This window comes from Tympanuchus pallidicinctus, unplaced genomic scaffold (genome assembly GCF_026119805.1).
Source record: "Tympanuchus pallidicinctus isolate F22 unplaced genomic scaffold, pur_lepc_1.0 scaffold1, whole genome shotgun sequence".
Taxonomy (NCBI): domain Eukaryota; kingdom Metazoa; phylum Chordata; class Aves; order Galliformes; family Phasianidae; genus Tympanuchus; species Tympanuchus pallidicinctus.
In genome coordinates, this window is record NW_026294618.1 from 74,642,242 (window position 1) to 74,662,633 (window position 20,392).

The following is a 20,392-nucleotide window of genomic DNA, read 5'->3' on the forward strand; positions in this document are numbered from 1 at the left end:
AAAAAAAAAAAAAAAAAGGTATTGATTTAATTAAAATTTCTGTTTTCACAATAACTTATTGGACTAATTTTGATCCGACCTTCCCTCCTGAGAGTTTATTCACCATACTGAGATTTTAGTATCATATGGATGTCCTGAGGTTACTTTAAACAGTTTTTTATATTAAAGTGTGTGACCTGCTTAAATGTAGCTTGGTAGTTACCTATTACTTTGCCTGTCATGAATGTTTATTTTGCATTTTTCTTCAGGGCTTATTCAAAGCAATTCCTTACATTCGGTACAAATTTCACAGTCATGCCAAATTCAGCATGATTTGAAGATAAAATTTTATTTATTTGTTTCAAAACAGCCTTACACTTCTACTGAATTGTTCTCAAAAACTTGATGGGAACAGCTTTGCAAACATACAACAACAGTGAGAGAATAAATACCCTAAAAGCTTATCAGTTGTAGTCAAATATAATCATTAACTTTTACTGTTATTTTTGAAAAAGTCAAGAGAAAAGGGAAGTTGAGGAGAAAAAAAAAAAATCCACTGCGCTACGTAACGAAAATTTAAGAGGCTGAAAAACAATATTAAATCAGAATACTGAAGTATTGGTTAGGCTTTATGTACCCATAATAGGTTGCTAGATGAGATAAAATTAGTTATACCACTGAGTCCTACAGGTTGTGCAGAGAATTATATAAAGCAGGCTTTCCAGAATGGATTACACCTAACCAGCACAGTAACAGCCATGAACTAAGGAATTGGACCCAATCAGATTCAGATGTAATGCACAGCACCCTCCAATACCTTTCTCATTCGTGTGATTACCTGTGATAACAGGTAACACAGCAAGGAATTATAATGAGAAAATTACTAAATGAACACAAGCCACACAATGAATTTAAAGACAGCCTGGGCAAAGCCACCATGACACACTATATAAATACAAAAGATGATGTAAAAACAAGATCTCATACTACATCCTCTACCATTTTTATACCACAATAGAGCAGTTAGGTTCTACCCTGACACATCTAATGATGAATGCTATGATCTATAAAACAAAGAAATAAAAAATAGAAAAAAAAAACACAAAAGGAGAATTATTCAGAATGGTGGTGGAAAAATAATACAAACTGCTTCAGCTCAACTGCAAAAAAAACCCTTCACTTTATTGCCAAAAATGCTTTCTAATTGTCAGGAAGAGAAATGTAAAAAACAAGGAATGCTACTTAAAAAACTGTTTTAGGTGTTTTCTTAACATGTAGATCTATGATAAAGGTAGAAATTCTATTCTGAAAGTTATTAATTACTCTCATTCACTCTAACTTCTTCTCCAAAAGGGTGAAAATGCATTGGAACAGGTTGCCCAGGGAAGTATTCAAGACATATGAAGAAGTGGCAGTGAGGAACATGATTAGTGGGCATAATGGGGATGTGTTGGCAGTTGGACTAGGTGATCTTAGAGGTCTTTTCCAACCTTAAGGACTCTAAAATTCTATGCTTATAATATATCTAAAATTTAACACGACTTAAAAACAAAACAAAACACCCGTGTGTGTAATTTCACAGACCCTGGTGAAGCAAACAAATGTCTCTTTCAAGCTTGCATGCTTCTGCAGCAAAAATGCACCTTACCTATGGATTTCTCTTCAGATTTCAGTGCTTCAGTAGTCTTGTGGTGCACTTCAGCTGTGGACTCTGTCTCTTTGGACTCTGAGCTTTTGGAGATGGTTTGCTTTGACCCTTCTGCCTCTGAAGATTTCTGGGATAACTGGAGTTGGCTTGTAAATTTTTCATGCTACATGACATTAAGTAAATTAATAAATTTCAAAGAATGAAAAAAAATCTTTTACCAATAACCCGTAATGACAGAGCACCACTGAGGCACAGGCCATTGTTACCTTAAGAGCTTCTTCAGGGACTCTCATCTCTCCTCTGACAACAGTAAAAAGATTAGTATGTGGGAAATGCTAAGGAAAACACACTGCTCACAAGAGGATTTTCTACAAAGGCAACAGTTCTGCAGCGTGTTCTGCCATTCCAACAATAAGAACTGTTCTACACATTTATCACTGTTAGGACTACAATGTACAGTAGCGCTTGTAAAAGAAAATGCACAACACAATTACTTATTACTTACAAATAGATCATTGAATACATAAATTTCATGTTGTAACACTACACTTTTTTCTTCTTCCCTCATACAGTGCAATACTTTGAGTATTTTCCTCAAAGTATTGTTTTTCTGCAACACAAAAGTGACACACAAAAGTGGTATAACAAGAGGGTTTGAAGTAAAGGTTTGAAACAGTAATTGGAAGTCAAGGTCTCTTTTAGTGAGAAACAATGAGATGTACTTGATCAATATTTCTGATCATGGTACAGTATTCAGCAATTTTCTCTGATATGGGCATTTTTGTTGTAAAGAGAGATGCTTAAAGCTCTCAAATACAATGAGTACCCTTAATTTAATGCAATTACATTTTCCTCATGAGAAGTGTGCATCAGGACACCATGCATTCTCTTATGACAAGGATATCATATCCAAATCTCAGTTTATCTTCTAATTTCAGAGTGATGTATGTCTGTTCTGGAATCCTCACATCGTTTACAAATGTCTGCAGAAATAAATGAAGACAGAAAGAGATACTCTTCAACTGAAAAAAAGCCAACAACCTAACAAAACAAAACAAGCTATCCAACAATCAATCATTAAACTAATTTTAAAAGAAAGAAGTTTACAGCACTGCAAGTTTTCCACTGTTGATTCACTGGGGAACATTCCCTCAAATTAGCACTAATCATCATTATTTTTCTTGTAGCTTGCTTTTTCAATCTCAATTAGACAACAGAACTGATTTATCATCACCTTTGTGCAACACTTTTCTTTCAGTATTTCATGTCGGATATGCAAGTTCTGAGGTAGTTTGGAAGTTACCTACGTTGTAAAAAGACTTTAAGGAAAACAAATATGGACCAAGTCATTACATCCAAATTATCTCCAAAAAGCAGTGGTAGAGAACTCATGTACTAAAAAACAGTGGTAGAGAACTCATGTACTGTGACACCTGAACAACAGCATAACAATATTTGTAAGCAAAAATAACACCGTTACACCAGCAAGCAGCAAAGTAGGGTGAAGTCCATAGTCTTGACAACACCTTTTGAAAGTTCACTTATTGTACCATAACTAATCCTCCCTCCTTCAAATCACTGTTGGAAACAATTGGAGAAATCAGACAAGCTTTCATCAATTTGAAGAAGAATTGATGTACCTGAAAGACTGCCCAGTTTCACCAGCCATAGCAGAGGGCTGTTAGAGGCAGTACAGATTAATTCGGACCTGAAATCCTAGTGGCTGAAAACAAGAAACTCACAAAAATATCCTGGTATAACTTCAAGAGAACACCTGAGACACAACAAGGAGGAGTAAGAAGCAGCAAGGAGGAGGAATAACACACATTTAAGTCAAAACGAATCTCAGAAAGGGAAACTGGAAGATTAGGGAAACAATTTCATCTCTGTGGGGGAAGAAAGAAAGGGAATATAAACACAGCTTGAAATTACATTGCTCAAGCTCTACAGAAAATTCTAGAAAGTTACTAGTCAAAGTTATATTATCCCTGGAGGCATTCAAGGCCAGGCCGGATGTTTGGTCTAGTGGTTGGTGACCCTGCCCACGGCAGGGGGATTGAAAGTAGATGATCACTGTGGTCCTTTTTAACCCAGGCCATTCTATGATTCTGAGTTATCTCCACAACATTCTGAAATTGGCAATGGCTCTTGTAACAACAGGGAAAAAAGAAAAAAAAAAAAAAAAAAAGAAAAAAAGAAACAGAAAAAGAAACAAAAATCTTTCCACCAGGGGAAAAAAAAAAAAAAAAAAAATCAACCGACCAACCAAACTAGCAATTGGGCTACAATTAAAAAAGACATTAACTCTGCACTCAGACCCTTGAAGAATCTGTCCAACATATGAGCTGACAAAAACCTTCTGCACAGCATCTTCCCTTAAACTGTTTTTCAACACTGAATTCAAATCAGTACTGAGGAACTAAAATTTACAGTCAGTTATTCTTCTTTTGTTCCCTTCTGGCCTTCTTGAAATCATCCTTCTCCTTTTACCCAAAAAGGATGTAACATCTGGCCTTATAGCAACATAGCACCTTCCTTGTAAGAAATACGACTGATCACTTACTCATGACCAGTCCCTCATTCCTTAGATTTACTTCCCTCACCCTCTTTCCAAATCCTTAAAAAGTCTTAATTTGGGGCAAATTCAAGGCAAATAAAATATTTATGGCTTAGCTCAGATGAGTCTGTTGCAATATTTTATGAATTATTTAGCAGTTGTATTATTTTCTGTACCTCACACAAAAATCAATTTTACAGCTTCCTGCTCATTTTTATTTTTTAGAATGACTAAGCATGAATTCTGAAGATGGGAGATGGAACATGGAGCACCCAGATTAAAGGTATTTACTTTGTTTTGTGCCATTTTCAGGTGTTCAAAATACCAGCACCCTGCAGAAGGCTGCAGGTACTGCAAATTCAAACTTGAAAAAATTTAAACAAAATCTACGTATTTTTAAGAACTGGAGCAGCTGAAGTCTGCCACTTCTGAAGCAAAACTTTGAAGTTAGGAGTGCACACAACAAATAAATATTTAATAAGTAAGTCAAGTATCCGAATCTTTAAACACTTGTTTTGTTCATTTAAATAAATCCAGTATGAGATATCCAGCATGAGATCAAGTCTCTAAATACAGAGAGGATTACTTCCTCCAAATAATACAGGGCTCTTCTGTTTTATTTTAATTTTCTAAATAAATAGCAATTTTTCTTTTTCTTTTTCTTTTCTTTTCTTCTACTAATGCTCACCTTGGTCATAAAACTGACTATATTCTACAATGTAGGTAACCTCTCTAAGAAATAAGAATTAATTAAGAATTACTGTTTAGCAAGCCTAAAACTTAAAAGTAGTATTTAATGCATATTTATTCTAATTAAACATTATGAGAGCCCAGACATGCAAAGAATATCCTCAGCACACCCTGAATTTCAGTACTGGTCTAGAAACATAAAACTGGAACTTCCACAAGGATGCTGAAGAGTAAGACAGAGGTTCAAGGCTGGCACATTTGACCACAGAATAGGCTCTCAATCTGTTATGTTCTTCACTAGAAGCACAAAAATAAGCTGCCACTCCTGAACAATGACTGGGTAAAATAAAAAGTGTCTGAAGAACCTGGATCCTCAAATGCCAGAGAGAACTTCAGCTGTTTCACTCAGCGTAGTGAGGAAATGAGCACTCTTAAGCAAGTAAAGGTGGCAGCTGAAAGCATTAGCTGCAATGCTAAAAAAAAGTTATCTGTCAAACTTAGGAGCAACACAATGGTGCAGATTCAGTGACAGTGGAGAAAAACAGATACTCATAAAGTTGATTTTAAATTTCTTCAAAGATTAAAGAACATATATCCCTTACAAAAGTTAAGATGGGGAGATGAAGCAAGGGAGCAGAGTAATGGATGTATATACCCTGGAATGATTAAAAAGGAGGAGAAAAAAAAAATAGAACATCCTGAAAAGCAGAATGTCATTCTACTAAGGATTTCTCAGAAAAAAAAAAAGACAATAATATTAAAGTTAGCAAAAAAAAAAAAGTCAGATTTTGGAATGTCTTATTTGTGTTACAGTAAAAAAATGGCCTATATATAGATGAAGAACTCTTCATAGAATTCAGCTCTCATTTTCTACAGACTGTCATCACTTAAATCTGACAAAACAAGTCAAAATTCAATGCAACAGCAAAAGGAAGCTTTCTCAGTAATTTATCACAGATACCACTGGATTTAGTAGCTCTCTCCCTGATCCCAACAACAGATACTATTTTCCAAAGGTGGCTTCAAAACAGCCTTTGCACACACAAGTTGGCTGAATTATGCAATGAGGTACAGTTACAGAAACCTAACCACCAAAATGTTAAGTTAAAATCAAAAACAAAAGATCAGTGGTCTGAAAGTATGAGCTAGAAATTTGGGATCTTGTATTAAACTTCCATCTCTACACACTCTCCTCCCCAGTTTATGCTTTGTCATTTTGAACATCATTCAAAGCCACATATCGCTATCTAATGTTCAGAGCAAATGGTATAGCAGGATGAAAAGACCTATTGCCTAGTTATTAGTTCATTGTAGCATACAGAGGCATTGTCTATATTGTTCTGCCACACCACTTTGCTGAAGTATTCTGCTGTATAGAGGAAATACACCATTTTGTATCTGAAACCAAACAAGCAGAGGTATGTAAGACAAAGCACAACTAGAAACAGATAGTAAGGGAAGCACTGTGAAGACAATGAGCAAGGACTATATTTTTAAGATTTAATATTCCCAGAACTATGGGAAGAAGGAGTTTCTGTGATGTCTCTGGATAAACAGCCACATAGGAACAGGCAGCTCCAACATGAGAATGAATCAGATCAAGGGAATCAAATAACTGAAAGTTCTTTACCAGAAGTGAAGAGAGGTGAAAACACTTTTTTTTTTTTTTAATTAAACTCAAATTTTGTGAGAAGATGATGAAAATGAAGTATACCTATTGATTACAAGAGTAACAAAGTTAGGGAATAAAATCAAGTGACGACAAGAAATTACTATGAGCTGAATTCATTTTGATCACTTCCCTGAAACAGTGCACTGACTTTCAAAATACAGAAGTATATTAAATATTTAAGGAGCAAAGTTCTCATCTGCATGTAACTATTCAAAGGAAATCCAAACACTTCAGAAGTCACACTGCTTTCAGATGGAGTTGAGGCTCTGACTCTTTGGAAGGCTGAGGCACCTGAAGATATCTAAAGGTCTGTATCTTAAAATACAAAAAAATAATAAAGGCAGACTGAGAATTTATTTTGAAAAGCACTTCAAGACCAAATGCCAAGTTGGAAATCAGTATTAGGAGACATTTCTTCCTCACATCTTTTTAAACATTTGGTAATATTGACTGAAATCAATATTTAGTAAGTTCCTGATAAAGAGATGAACTCACAATACTGTGTACTCAACACACATTCATGACATAGACAGAGAAAATACCCACCATAACCACCATCTCTAAACAGCTCCAAGAAATACTGAAAGAGCTTCAAAAAGTGACACAAGGATATTGAGAAAGAATATGCCAATATAAAATACAAGTATGCTTACATGCAACACAGCTATTGTATACTTAAAATCTGTTTTCACATACAGAGTACAGTAACATTCTTATCTGTATGATAAAAGGATAGTAAGGAATACTGTGAAATAGAAATCCATTTCTTACAGAAAAATTATAGAGATTAAAATGTCTTTAAAAAATTAAGTATATAATCAATTTAAGAGTGTTTGTTTCTATGTTTCTGAAATACAGAAGAGTTAAATATATCTTTGTACTCTTCTGAGATATTTTTTTTCTATTGCCAAGCCTTCTTCACTAAAGGACTTTATTTCAGTCCTGTAATTGATGCTCCACAAAACCACTTTTTTTTTTTCCAGACATTTCCCTCTTTTTAAAACTTGCATGAAGAAAATATTAATTAAAGCTTGTTAATTCACTGTCTATTTGTTCAAAAGAAAAGTTTCCAATGTTAACTTACCCCGTTCAAGCTACCTAAATCCTTCACTAAGTGTTCATCTGTAGAAGGTTCATAGTTAAGTACAGCGTGTTGCTTGTCCACACTTCGTGACTAAAATAACAAGAATAAAAAAGTATTTCAAAAACAGATCAAAAGAGAACAAAATTGGATTACTCTAAGAAATAACTAACTAAGAAATAACATTTTCATGCATTCTTTCTAATTATACATAAAATAATTAATCCCCCACTAACTTGATCTCTAACCACATTGAGATCTGTGTATTCATAGCAGAATCATAAAATTCATAATAATTTTTTTTAATGTTTCCTCAAATGTGACTCTAAGTTACATCCAGCCATATCTTATCAAAAAAATTTCTTTCTCTTTTCCCCATGCTATTATTGATGTTTAATCTTGCATCATCAATTTCACCTTTACTTCTCTCTTGCTCTTTCTCCCTTTAACTGCATGCTTATATCAAAACATGATTATAGTTCTCTGGTATAGCTGTTCTCTCTAAAATGTGCAGTTTCCTGTCATGCATTTCTAAACCCTTCATTATGTTGTCTGGGATTCTTACCACAGTATACAAACGTTCATTTTTTTCCTACTTGATCTTAACTTTATGAACAAATTATCTATAACCTCTTTGCTAAATGTCTAAGTGGTTCCTGAGTTCCTATTCCCAGTCTCTAATTTGTTTCTTTAATTTTTCATTTCCTTCTATAAGTATTTCAGTAATTCTTTTTCTTTTTTTTAAATAAAACTTGCTTCCAAATGTGAACAATAAATTAGGAACAAACCTTGTTGCTATTTTCTCTGAGAAAACCATCTCCCTAAGATCCAAATTCCCAGACCTATATAGCACTGACAATGACTTCTAGGCTCATTCCTGTACTTGTACCTCAGTTTGCCAGTTTTAAGGATCCCAGGTCATAAAAGCATTAGCAAGACCAAGGCATCAGGCCATGCAATCATAGCTTCTGAGGAAATGCTTTCACTCAACTTTTAATAATTATTTTTTTCAACTATATATTACTTTATTAAACAATTATTATATTACCTTTACGTGTCACTGCATACCACAGAATCACAGAATGGCTTGGGTTAGAAGGGGCCGCAAGGATCATCAAATTTCAATCCCAGTGCTACAGACAGGGCTACCCACCTCCAGATCTAATATGAGACCAAGCTGCTCAGGGTCCCATCCAACCTTGAACACCTCCAGGGATGGAGCATCCACGGCCTCTCTGGGCAGCCTGTTCCAGCACCTCTCCACTCTCTCTGCAAAGAACTTCCCTGATTCCAATCTAAACCTTCCCTCCTTGAGCTTTTAACCATTCCCCCTTATCCTATCACTGCCTATCCTTGTAAAGAGTTGATTCCCCTCCTTTACATAAACCCCTTTTAAATACTCGAAGGCTTCAGTGAAGTCTCCTCGCAGCCCTCTCTCTTCCAGGCTGAACAAGCCCAGCTCCCTCAGTCTTAGCAGGGGAGGTGCTCCAGCCCTCTGATCATCTTCATGGCTTCCCACTGGATCCCCTCCAACAGCTCCACATCTTTCCTGGATGCAGTACTCACAACGGCAGAGTAGAGAGGGACAATCATCTCCCTTTCCCTGCTGGCCACACCTCTGCTCTTCTGATAGAGCCCAGGATCCATTGGCCTTCTGAGCTGCAAGAGCACACTGTTGGCTCATGTTCAGATTTTCATCCACCAGGATGCCCAGGTCCTTCTCCACAGGACTACTCTCAAGGAGTTCTTCTCCCAGTCTGTACATGTACCTGGGATTAGTCTGACCCAAGTGCAAAACCTTGTACTTTGCTATGTTGAACCTCACGAGGCTCACACGGGGCCACCTTTCAAGTTTGTTTTAGAATATTTACAAAATATATTACGAAGATAGGAGTTTACTATGAGAAGTAAATCTATATTCCCAGACATGAATAAAACCCCCACTACACGAATAGTGGGTAGGCATGACCTGAGGTCTAATTCTATAAAACACAAGACAGAGTGAAAATGCTCTCTAATAAGGCTACTGTAACACGCTTTCTGACAAGAGTATGAATAAAAGCATTAAAAGCCACTTTCTTTATCATGCATTGTCCACATGCTTTGCAGTAAGAGAACAACCAAGTTGTCAGAAGTGGAATGGAAGGTCCTGCACAAAGAGCTATACATACAGAACAAGAACACATTATGAGCTTCTCCTTTGGTGGGTTCCTCCCCCTTCAGCAATGTGGTATCACATTCATGCTGGCATGTAGACCTAACAGCAGGCTACACAGAATATTCTTGAAATCACAGGGCCTCTTGATTCTTTTTAACTACCTCTAAAGTCAACAGACAATAACATCCATGAATGACTGGACTCTGTTCACAATATCCACCCAGCAGGCAGCTGCTTTTGGAAGTGTTGATGACTGAAGTTTTGTAACAAAATATTAAATGCTCAAGCAATAAGCTTCACTCTAAAGACTGCTCAGTTACAGATAGGGACCATTGAAGTACGTTATTTACTAATGAGAAAACTGCAAAACCACAATACACCACATACATATATATATATATATGTGTGTGTGTGTGTGTGTCTGTGTATATATATGATATTTATATATATATATATATATTATATATATATACATATGTGGCATGAGGAAAATATATTACACAATCTCCAGTTATGGAGAGATTTAAGGAAAATGGATAGCAAGGAACTCAAGCTTACTTAACTGAGGGTTAAGTAAGGTTTGTTTAAGTGAGAGACACTGGACCAGGTTGCCCAGAGAGATTGTGAATGCCCCCTCCATGGAAGCAACCAAGGCCAGACAGGATGGGGCTTTGAGCAACCTGGTTTAAGGGGAGGTGTCCCTGCCTTTTAGCAGGGGGACTAGAACTAGATGATCTGCATGGTTCCTTCCAACTCAAATCATTCCATCATTCTACCAACAGAATTTTTAGTCTTTTGAACTCGGATAAAATGATTTGCTGCAGTACATATTATATAAAGCATATCTCCAAATCACTTTTTTGAGTGAGAGATTGAGCTGCCCTACTACTGCTGAGACTTGCAGTCAGCCAATCCAGGTGAATATTAAAAGGCTAAAAGGTATGATAAAAGAGGGCACAGAAGTAGAGATGGTAGTATTAGGAATGATAATTAAAGAAAAAGCACTTAATAAAAAGACAAAGTGCTGAGAAATCTCTGTCTTTAAGAAATTCATTCCACTTCATCTAGCACCTAGGAATGAAATCTGCATCTCTAACATCAGACTGATCAAAAATTTTACATTCAAAATAATAAAACTAACACTACCAGTTGCAATCAACATAAAATTATTGTAATAATTATGATTTTACTTAATTAGCACTAACTGAAAACACACACATGTATTTTAATACAAAGTTTGTAGCTAATCAGTCACATTCTTCTCTCATTGCAACTCTGTTATTTTACCTGGCAAGAAAAACTGTATAGATTAAACAGGAAATAACATGTACTGTTGGGAAGGGGAGGTGAGAATCAGCTTCCGTAATTGCCTTACTAACATAAATTATTTGAAGCATATTACTACCTTTAAACTGTTAAAACTTTTACATTTTTCCAACTTGTGAGCAACAAAAAAAAAAAGCCTATATAACGTGTAAAAACACCATCTCACTCCCCATCTCAAAAAAGCCAACTTTGCTCTCAGTTTCATGATCTATGCCAGAATATTTTTTTAATTATAACATCCTGTATAGGAACCAATTGCAATTTTTATTTTTATTTCTTTTTGCCACCTTATTTTTGCTTTTTTTCCTTTATTTTTTTTTCCTTCTGAAAACAAATACTTCATGCACAAATCCCCAAGACCTCATACTGCCTGTTCTTATTTTGTTTGTAAGATAAATTGAGAGTATTTTCAACTTTATAAGAGACAAAGCATTTCTACCACCAACAAACCCTTTGGATATGTTTTGAGGTTGACATGACTTTGTACTGAAATTACACTCTCAGTAATACAAATAAAAAATAGGTTTCTAGACACTTCACTTGCAAACAGGATTCCAATTTGGCTATTAATGGCTACATATACAATTCCTGACAACTAAGAATTCAAAAGTAAATATGTTACTGAATCGTAGAAATCACTGAGAATATGAAAGTTTAATCATCATAAGAGTTCTACATTAATCAAAGACAAGGGTTCCCCAAAATAACAGCATTCACCATTAAAAACTACATACACTGGAAAGCAGCTCAGAGGACTACAGCTCTGATAAAGCAGAGTGCCTGCCGTATGGCTGCACAGCAATACAGTTACACATCTCTAAGAGTTCCCCAAAGTGACTCACAAGTTGAGGAAGCTACTGAAGTATTCAACTGACAGACTCGTATTTTTACAGTTGAACCGGAATCATTACTGAGATTGAGTCATTCAAATTCCTTAGAGATACAGGAAATAGCTTTTCTACTGATTTCATTGCCTTTGTACAAGGAGATCAGGACACGGAGACAGAGTTACATCAAATCATGTGACTAAATTAGATTACAAGAAAAAAGAAAGCTCTTTTCAAAAGCATCCGGTGCATGTAACGTTATCACGTATTAAGGGTGCAGCTGATTTTTTACTCATCATATTGCAAAATTTCTCCAGCCTTCTATTCTTGCATTCAGTATGAAATTTCTATAAAGAAAATGTGATCCTCAACACTTCGACAGTAAGTGTATGATTGATGGCAATATACTCTAACTTTCTGTATGAACACAACAGATAAATCAAAACTATCACCCCACCCAACATCTGGCAAATCTCATTTTCATGCACAGCATTAAACTCATTCAAGATTTAAGCAGCTGCACATGGAAGGCTGATGCAATTACCTGTAACATCAGCTCACAGTCATCTCTTCCAACAAAAATCATTTCCCGTGGCAGCCGATGGCGGGTGCCTCCACTGCTCACCAAAAACCAGGATGTTAAGCTCATTTTCTGCTTAGCTGATAAATCCTTGGCAAAGCTACGTCATCCTGCAGCAAGACAGAAAGAAAGAGGAACACAGAAAGTCATTTTGATTATTTTTAGCTACAGTTCCTACTCAGCAAACACTGCAAGCAGAATACATAAAGCCTCTGAAAATACAGCATCTCTCAGTAGCAGGCACTGATGCCAGCAACTGGAGGAAGCAACTGGACAGGCTACAGACTTCCACAGTCCTGATGCTCTGCTTCATGCAATGAGGCAATCAGAGGTAAGCTTCTTCAAAACAAATGAGCATAGGGCTAATGCCAGTCATACATCAAGCTGTCAGAAAGCTTTTAACATTTAACCACTTATTATTGAGATAATTGCTACATAAATGGTTTGCTATCACAGTCAATAAACAGCATGGCAAACACAAGAGACAGCAATGTGCATGCGTGGTGTGCATATTTTCCAGTGAAAAAGAACTACTTCAAATTTATTCTATTTTAAGCTTAACTTCTCTGCACAGCACCCGATTTTTTCATCCTATTTACTGTTAGATGTTCTTGGGAAAAAATTTTATCTTGGAAATTCAGCAAAACACATTTTCAATTGTAAACAATATGGACCAAGATGAACAATTCAGAAATTAATTGTGAGCAACAAACCAGAAAGCAGCATTCCTATAATACATAGGCACTCCAAAAGTAATGCCTCCTATTTACTTCCGTGGAAACTACAACCGATACAGAGAGCACAATAATACTAGTTGATAGAGCAAACTCTCAGCAACAAAACACTGTTTTTCAACGGTCACCACCACTAGCTGTGCATTTTCACCAGTGATGAACAAGAGCCTGCATGCTGTGCTTGTAACAATCTGCAGCAGCACCTCCCTGTGCTCACATACAGTATTTGGTTTCCAGAAATGTTTACTAAGTATTGATGAACATCAGTGGTGCAGCCTTTTCTGCATAGAGCTCTGGCTTAACTCACCAACTGACAAAATGACAGACAGTGATAGACAGAAATAAGAATACAATCATTTAAAAAGCTATAAAAAACACAAGATGAAGCAAAAGATTGAAAAGTTGATAAATGTATACTAGTCTATGGAAAAGTCCTTCACATAATATGGCCAACTTGACGCTGAACAAAAGCACAATTAAAAGTGCTCTCTAGAGTAATTCAATGGTTGAAACTTGGGACAGACTTTAAGCATTGCAAATGTCTCTTTAAGAAAAAGTAACACAAAATAATCATACCATTCATTCATTATTGCTCCCTATTTGTTAAGAGAAGGTAAAGAATATAGAAAGCAACCAATCTGTATTCCTTCTCAGTATCAAACACCTGGTACTTCTTTCATTTGTGTCATTTAGTGAAATTGAGTTGAGCAACAGTACTCCAAATAGATGTAAACTTATAGCAGATTTCAGCATAATCTTCATTCTAACAAGGATGCTTCAAGGTTCTCAAAACTAGGCTAATGTGTAAGCACTGAATAAGTCACCACCATTGCCCCATTAGGCAAACTGTCATCAAGGAGAGACTGTAAATCATGAATGCACATAAAGAACAACAAAAGTCAAAACTGCATCTAAAAGTGACACAATAGGCCTCAGTTAAGTCTACAACTTGCAATAGAAGTGCTGAAATGAACCAGCAAAACTGTGAAAACAATTTAAAAAATGGAATTCAAATGAAAGAAATTACAGGATTGAATGTGTTAAAGATTTATTTCATTAAAAGTATACACTGGTATTTGCAGGAGTGTGTTTTCATATACACAATATCAGGTGGGATTACCTTCTCACAGCTGTATTACAAGAGATTCTTCACATGAAGCCAATGCCTAATTCATGCTCTCCAGCTCAATGGAAGAAACGGTGAACCATCTACACTGTACTTTTCAATAACAAATTGCATCTACAAGAATAACATCCCCAAAGCGTATTTAAATACATCTAGATCCCTTGTAAGTACATTAATAATTACAGTAGTGTATTCAATAGCCCTCAAGGAAATTAAACTTTTTATTTTTAATATAATCTAGTTTAAAACTAGAAAATAAAAAGTTAAATTATATCCTTGCATTCTTTTGTAGAAAAAAAAAGTACTGAAGATTGCTAGTCCAAATTTCCACTTTTAACAAGCAAATTATATGGGTATCTGAAAACAAGCATACTGGTCAATATAAAAGCTCTTCATTTAGTTCATATTTTACTACCCGTTAAGTCTCCCATCTGTTTATTAAAATACCATTTACACCATGGGGTCACCCAACACTGACCGCAAATTCATACCAAACCTCATATATTATGAACTTTAAGTGTATGTGTATATGTACAAACATATATGCTATTTTGAAAAGTTCATAATCACATACTATACATTTGTTTACACAGACTGTCAAGAAAAGAACTATTTTTACTTTTAAAACAGACAAGTAGGTCACCAGCTACTAAGCTACCTTAAACCTCCAACAAATGGCAAAGCTCGACAACAAGCACATTAAACTAAGCTATCTGAAAATAAGTAAATAAAAAAGAAATTATACGGAGTAATCATTGCCACACAGCTTGGCAGCACATTCGTAGTTAAAAGTCCATCACCATTTCTATCAAAGCTAATACTGTTGTTCTTTTCCAACAGTGCTTGCTGCTACTGTGACAAATCATCAACCCAGATACATATTTAAGTTTCAAGTATTCATTAGAATAAACCAACGCCTTTGATCAAAAAAGCTTGGCTGAAATTGCACATGGCAAAAGTGACTGAAATTATAAGATACAGTAGCAACAGTTATTTATTAATATCAAAGTAAGTGCACTGAAATTTTTATATGAAACGGTGCTTCTCCTTAGTTACAAGAGCTGCTCTGAAAGCAATGCCTCCTACTTTAGTATGTCGGCCTCGACAACAGGGGTGGATGCTGGTGCTACGGCAGTAGAGGTTGAAGCTCCCCGCCAACATTCCATTACACACTGTTGCCATGTGACAGATGGCAGCATAGGGTAGTCTGGCACAATGGCATCTGAATCAAAGGTTTGGGATTTAATTTCACCCTGCAACGGGGAAAATTGGCACCTGCTGACATTCAATAACACTTCCTGCATGTTTCTGGAGTCCAAACAGCGAATGGGAGTACAGTGAGGCAGAGCATGATGCGTTTCAGCAGTGGAGACAGCAAACGTGGGTCACCTCCACTGACCAAAGTGCAGCATGCAGGTTCTTGTTCATTGATGGTGACTATATTGAAAAATACTTTCGTAGCTGAGAATTTGCTCTATCCAATAGTGTTACTGAGCTCCTTGTACGTGTTGTAGGAGGCATTACTTTTGGAGCAATCAACATAGACAATATATGGACAATTACACTGAAGCCTGAAAAGTTCATGAAAGCTTAATGTTTTATATATACTGCTGTATTAAGTATTCTGACTGCAGTGGAAAGATTCTGAACAATAAGGGGATGAATGATTGCTCACTGTCTGGGAGATACCAAACTGAATTACTACAGGACAGATGCAAAATGGTTATCAGAAGTAGCTCTTTACTCAAGGCAATTTTAGGTCATGATAATTCTTGCAATGAGACATTATGGATACTAAAAGGTTATGCTGGGTCAGTATGCAATAAGCATTCAAGGAAGAGAAAAATAATTATGCCATTTAAATGCAACGATCCCATTTCTGGTTCAGGAGCTGCCTGAGTCAGGAGTAAGGCTCTAGGGAGTTGTCACTTGATATCACCATAGCTAACACACTCCTTTCCTCATGAAGCCTGTGCTCATGGGCAACAGGATTGTGGCCCGGATGGACCTGCACTGCTACAGGACAGATAACTCTTTTAGCTGAGGTACTCACCAAACTCATTAGGATTTCCTCCCCAGCAAAATGAATTTTAAACACTTTCCTAGCCTTTGATACCTGGTGGCACTGGATTGTAATCTTTACCACAGGAAACATAATTACTGAGACTCGATCATCCAAAGCAGTGTTTCATTCTATGTACCATGAATGTCTGTTTCTCAGACTTCCATTGCAACAGTGAAATGTTTTCTCATTTGCAGAAGAAATAGCACTTTATGGTCAAGGACTAGCAATTTCAAAAAGCAATAATCAGCATGTAAGGAAATACACACAGGTCATAAGTCATTTGAAACAGATGCAGCAGCAAAGGAAAATTGGCTGCATAAGACTGTAAACATAAGTCAGTTCTAACAAATAAAGCTCTATATTATGTAGCCAAGAGATGGGTGTAACCAATTTTAATATGTCTAGAAAAACATTGCCAAGCTTATAGTTTTGATTCAGCAAAAATCCTTAATAATCTCTCATTTGAGCAACCTACAGGCTACATTTTTGTATTTGCATGTCACTGAGAACAGCCAACAGTTTTTTCCAGAAGCAAGACATCAGCCCTACGGAAGAACAAAAAGCTGCTTTTAAAATTAAAACTAAAGCTAATATATGCTGAAATTCAGACTTTAAGCATCACAGTCTTCCACAGAACAACTGAAAATCATATAGCTTTAATAGTACACAATTATCCTATTACTGTACAGTGCATATTCTTTTTAAACAACACGCAAGAACCTCTGCATCAAACCTCTGGTACACAATATTGACAGAACTGCAATCCCTACACTGCCCAGTATTTGAACTTCTAAGTTCCTGTTCCAGCTGCTAAAATTATGCTAGTATTAAGTAGTCTTTGCCATATAACTGACACAGAAGCAAAATACAGTATATATGGGGAAGTTTCAGGAAAAAAAAGGCTCAAATGTTTTTGAAAAAAGGTAAAATATTCTATCTTACTGGCATTAAAAAAATAATAATTAGAAGCAGTACTTCATACATTGGTAATTGAAATGAATTGGTAATGCTCATAAATTGGTAATTGAAATGTGACAGGAGGCCTCAGTATCAGTTCGTACCTTCCACTACTGCTCTTGTGCAAATCTACCCAAATGCAGGCAAGAAAAAGGCTTTTGAAAACTTTTCATGTGTATGTTAGTTAAGCAAGTACACAGATGAATTCTCTTGCCATCTGCCTACACAGAGCCTTAAATACTGCTTTGTAATGTTGCTAGGCCAGTTAGAGCCAAAGCCAGTACCCCTTCCCCATTACTCTCAGTTCATCCCTTGTTGGTGATAGGGCCAGAGGAAGAGAATGCCACATAAGACACCTGAACAGCTTTGCAAACTGCTGTGAGGACTCTAGGAAGAAAGACATCGGATGCAAGTCATGACAAAAGAGAAAACCGACTTAAGAGAGCACTGATAGCATCAGCAGCGACTGGAAGTGGCCTGAAACTGAAGTTGATTCCAAGTTCACAAAAAAATGCTGTCAGCAAACAGTGCCCATCAGAAAGTGCCCACCATGGCTGCTGAACCAACTGTCTGAGGGAATTAAGAATGCTATTGCCAACAGTTCTGTTTTTGACTGAAACAGTGAAATCCATGCTGTACAAAGAAAGAAGTAAATCTAATTCCAACCCCGAGAACATTTCTGCATCAATATCATTGATATTAAAAAGTAACCTGTAAAGGTAACCAATGGAACTCTAGGAAGATGAGCGGAGAACACGACTATAATATTTAACCTACTCTGTAAAACACTGCTGTGGGGCAGGATCACAAGTGGCGTTTGATGCACTATCATAATTAACCTACTTACATACATTATTAGAAAATAACCTTTAACTACATCACCGCATATTAATTTAACCAGGATCTCTACTGTATTTGTGTTAAACTAATCAGTTGACAATCAGTTTATGACCGTTTTTTCTCCCTCTTCTCATTACTTGATTGTACTGTGTCTTATTTATTGCATATCACTAAAACCCTTCATGAATTATTAACTTCCCATTGCCTTTATCTACCATGCTCATCATCACAGCACGAGAAATTCATTAACACTTATGGCAAAAGCTGCACAACATCTGTGCAAAAAATATATAATAAAAAGACAGTCTCTATTGTTCCCCATTTAACACTACAGTATCTTAATGTTGGACTGAGTTCTAAAACCAGCAGCACTTCATCTTAGAACACCTAATTTGACACACTACTACAGTGTTCAAATGGTCTCAATTATTTCTTTGTAACACTGAACAATTATTTTAAAAGTAAGGTTGAAGGCTACAGGCGTAGGCCTGTAGAAAATTAAGACCACCTTCCCAAACCAAAGGTAAATAGCTTATCTCCCATCACATGAACTATAAATAAAAACTCATACTGTAGGGTATGTAGTCATTAAGTTATCCTTGATGCTTTCACAATCGCCTGCTTTCATTACTCACATTTCTGTCACATCAGAAAGGGAGATTGAGAGCTCCACAAGTAAGATTCTCCTGGCTGAAACTATTCTAATTTCTGCAGTTATTCCATTAAGCAAACTTGCTAACAAAGAAAAAAAAAGCAATCCCTTATATAACAGTACTTTGTAGAGTTGCTCCTGAATACTGTTAAACCCATCTAAAATTCAAGTATTTTAGGTTAAATTCAAGAAAAAAAACAAAAAAAAAAAACAAAAAAAAAAAACAACTGTGGACTTTCTGAGGTCACAGACAGCATACTTCAAAAGGGGAAATAAGACTTTCAGCCTTGATCTTTGCTTGCCAAGCAGCACAAGATACTTCCAAAGAAGTGTAGCACAATTAAAAGACACAGCCCAAGTAATGCTTGGACCGGTGCATAAAGTTAATAGGCTTTTCACTCTGTCTTGATAATATCCATAGTGTTTAATGAAACTACAGTTATACGAGACTGTAACAAAATTTAAAACAAACAAATGGATGGAAGTATAAACAAAGTAGCTTATGCTTAAAGCTAAGCTGCAATTGCATTCTGCAATGTCCCACAGTGAAGATGAGCTCACATGCTCACGAACCAAAAAACTGACCAAAAGGACTCCAGATTTTCAACATCTGTCCAACAAGCTGCAATTGCTATATTACCAAATATTCTGCTGATGGGAAAATTCACCTGAACAGATCCCTCCAGAGCCATTCAAATGGTACCTATAGTCCTGAACAGGAAAGTGCTGTTAAGACCATAGCTAACGATACTTCTTTGTTTAAAAAAATCTTTAGTTTCATTAAAATTTTTACACAATTATGGTGGAGTTACACTGATGTAACAGGGTAGAACTAGATGGCAAACATGAAAATCAGTAATGTGGAAGAATACAGGAAACCCACAGGAAGATAAGTGAAGCATCCATTCAGTTTACTTACCCTGCTAAAATGGGGAACAGGATTATGTACAGGATGACTGCCCCTATCTGTAATGCTTCACTGAATATAAATAAATAAATGAATAAATCACAGACCTCAGTCTGTTGGCTTGCCAGATAAACTTTAATAAATTTAAGACATAAGACAACTGAATAACAGCCTCAGGTTTTCATCCTGTTTTTGAAGTAACACATTCCATCTTTGCTCAGAGCTCTGAAAAAGGCTATAATTCCCTGAAGAATGAACAGAAAATCATACTGAAGCCTTGTTTTTCCTAAAATCTCTGCCAGCATCCATCTAGAGAGGTGACTGTGACTAAATTCTACACAGCAAGGGAAGCACAAAGAGTAAAGAATGCCTGCTAGCCACTACCCTGCAAAAATGCTCTTTTCCTCTTTTTGTCTCCTCCTCCCTCCTCTTTTCTTCTTCTCCCCCCATCCCCCCAATAGAAAAGGGGAAGAAAAAAACAAATTAAGCCTATCTAAGCCTCCTTGAATTCAAGTCTACAAAACCATGTGAGCTTTTTTTTTTTTTTTGTACAGATGACGTTTACTTGTAACATCTGCAAGATCTGATAGACA

At 36.2% G+C, this 20,392-nt stretch overlaps 1 protein-coding gene across 7 annotated transcripts in view; it reads right to left on the bottom strand.

Moving 5' to 3' along the window:
- The window catches only part of CEP170 (centrosomal protein 170), an 87,305-nt gene that overhangs the window by 53,033 nt on the left and 13,880 nt on the right, over positions 1-20,392 (bottom strand). For 6 of the 7 annotated variants that reach the window (XM_052695664.1, XM_052695655.1, XM_052695649.1 and 3 more), the window contains exons 2-6: positions 12,483-12,628; positions 7,631-7,720; positions 2,529-2,610; positions 1,894-1,949; positions 1,628-1,790 (exon numbers count right to left, since the gene is read on the bottom strand). In XM_052695664.1, coding sequence (XP_052551624.1) covers positions 1,628-1,790; positions 1,894-1,949; positions 2,529-2,610; positions 7,631-7,720; positions 12,483-12,587 — 496 coding nt within the window. In that variant the 5' untranslated portion in view covers positions 12,588-12,628. Of the gene's footprint in view, positions 1-1,627; positions 1,791-1,893; positions 1,950-2,528; positions 2,611-7,630; positions 7,721-9,193; positions 9,396-12,482; positions 12,629-20,392 lie in introns of those variants that run through there. The other variant, XM_052695631.1, reaches the window with a different exon arrangement.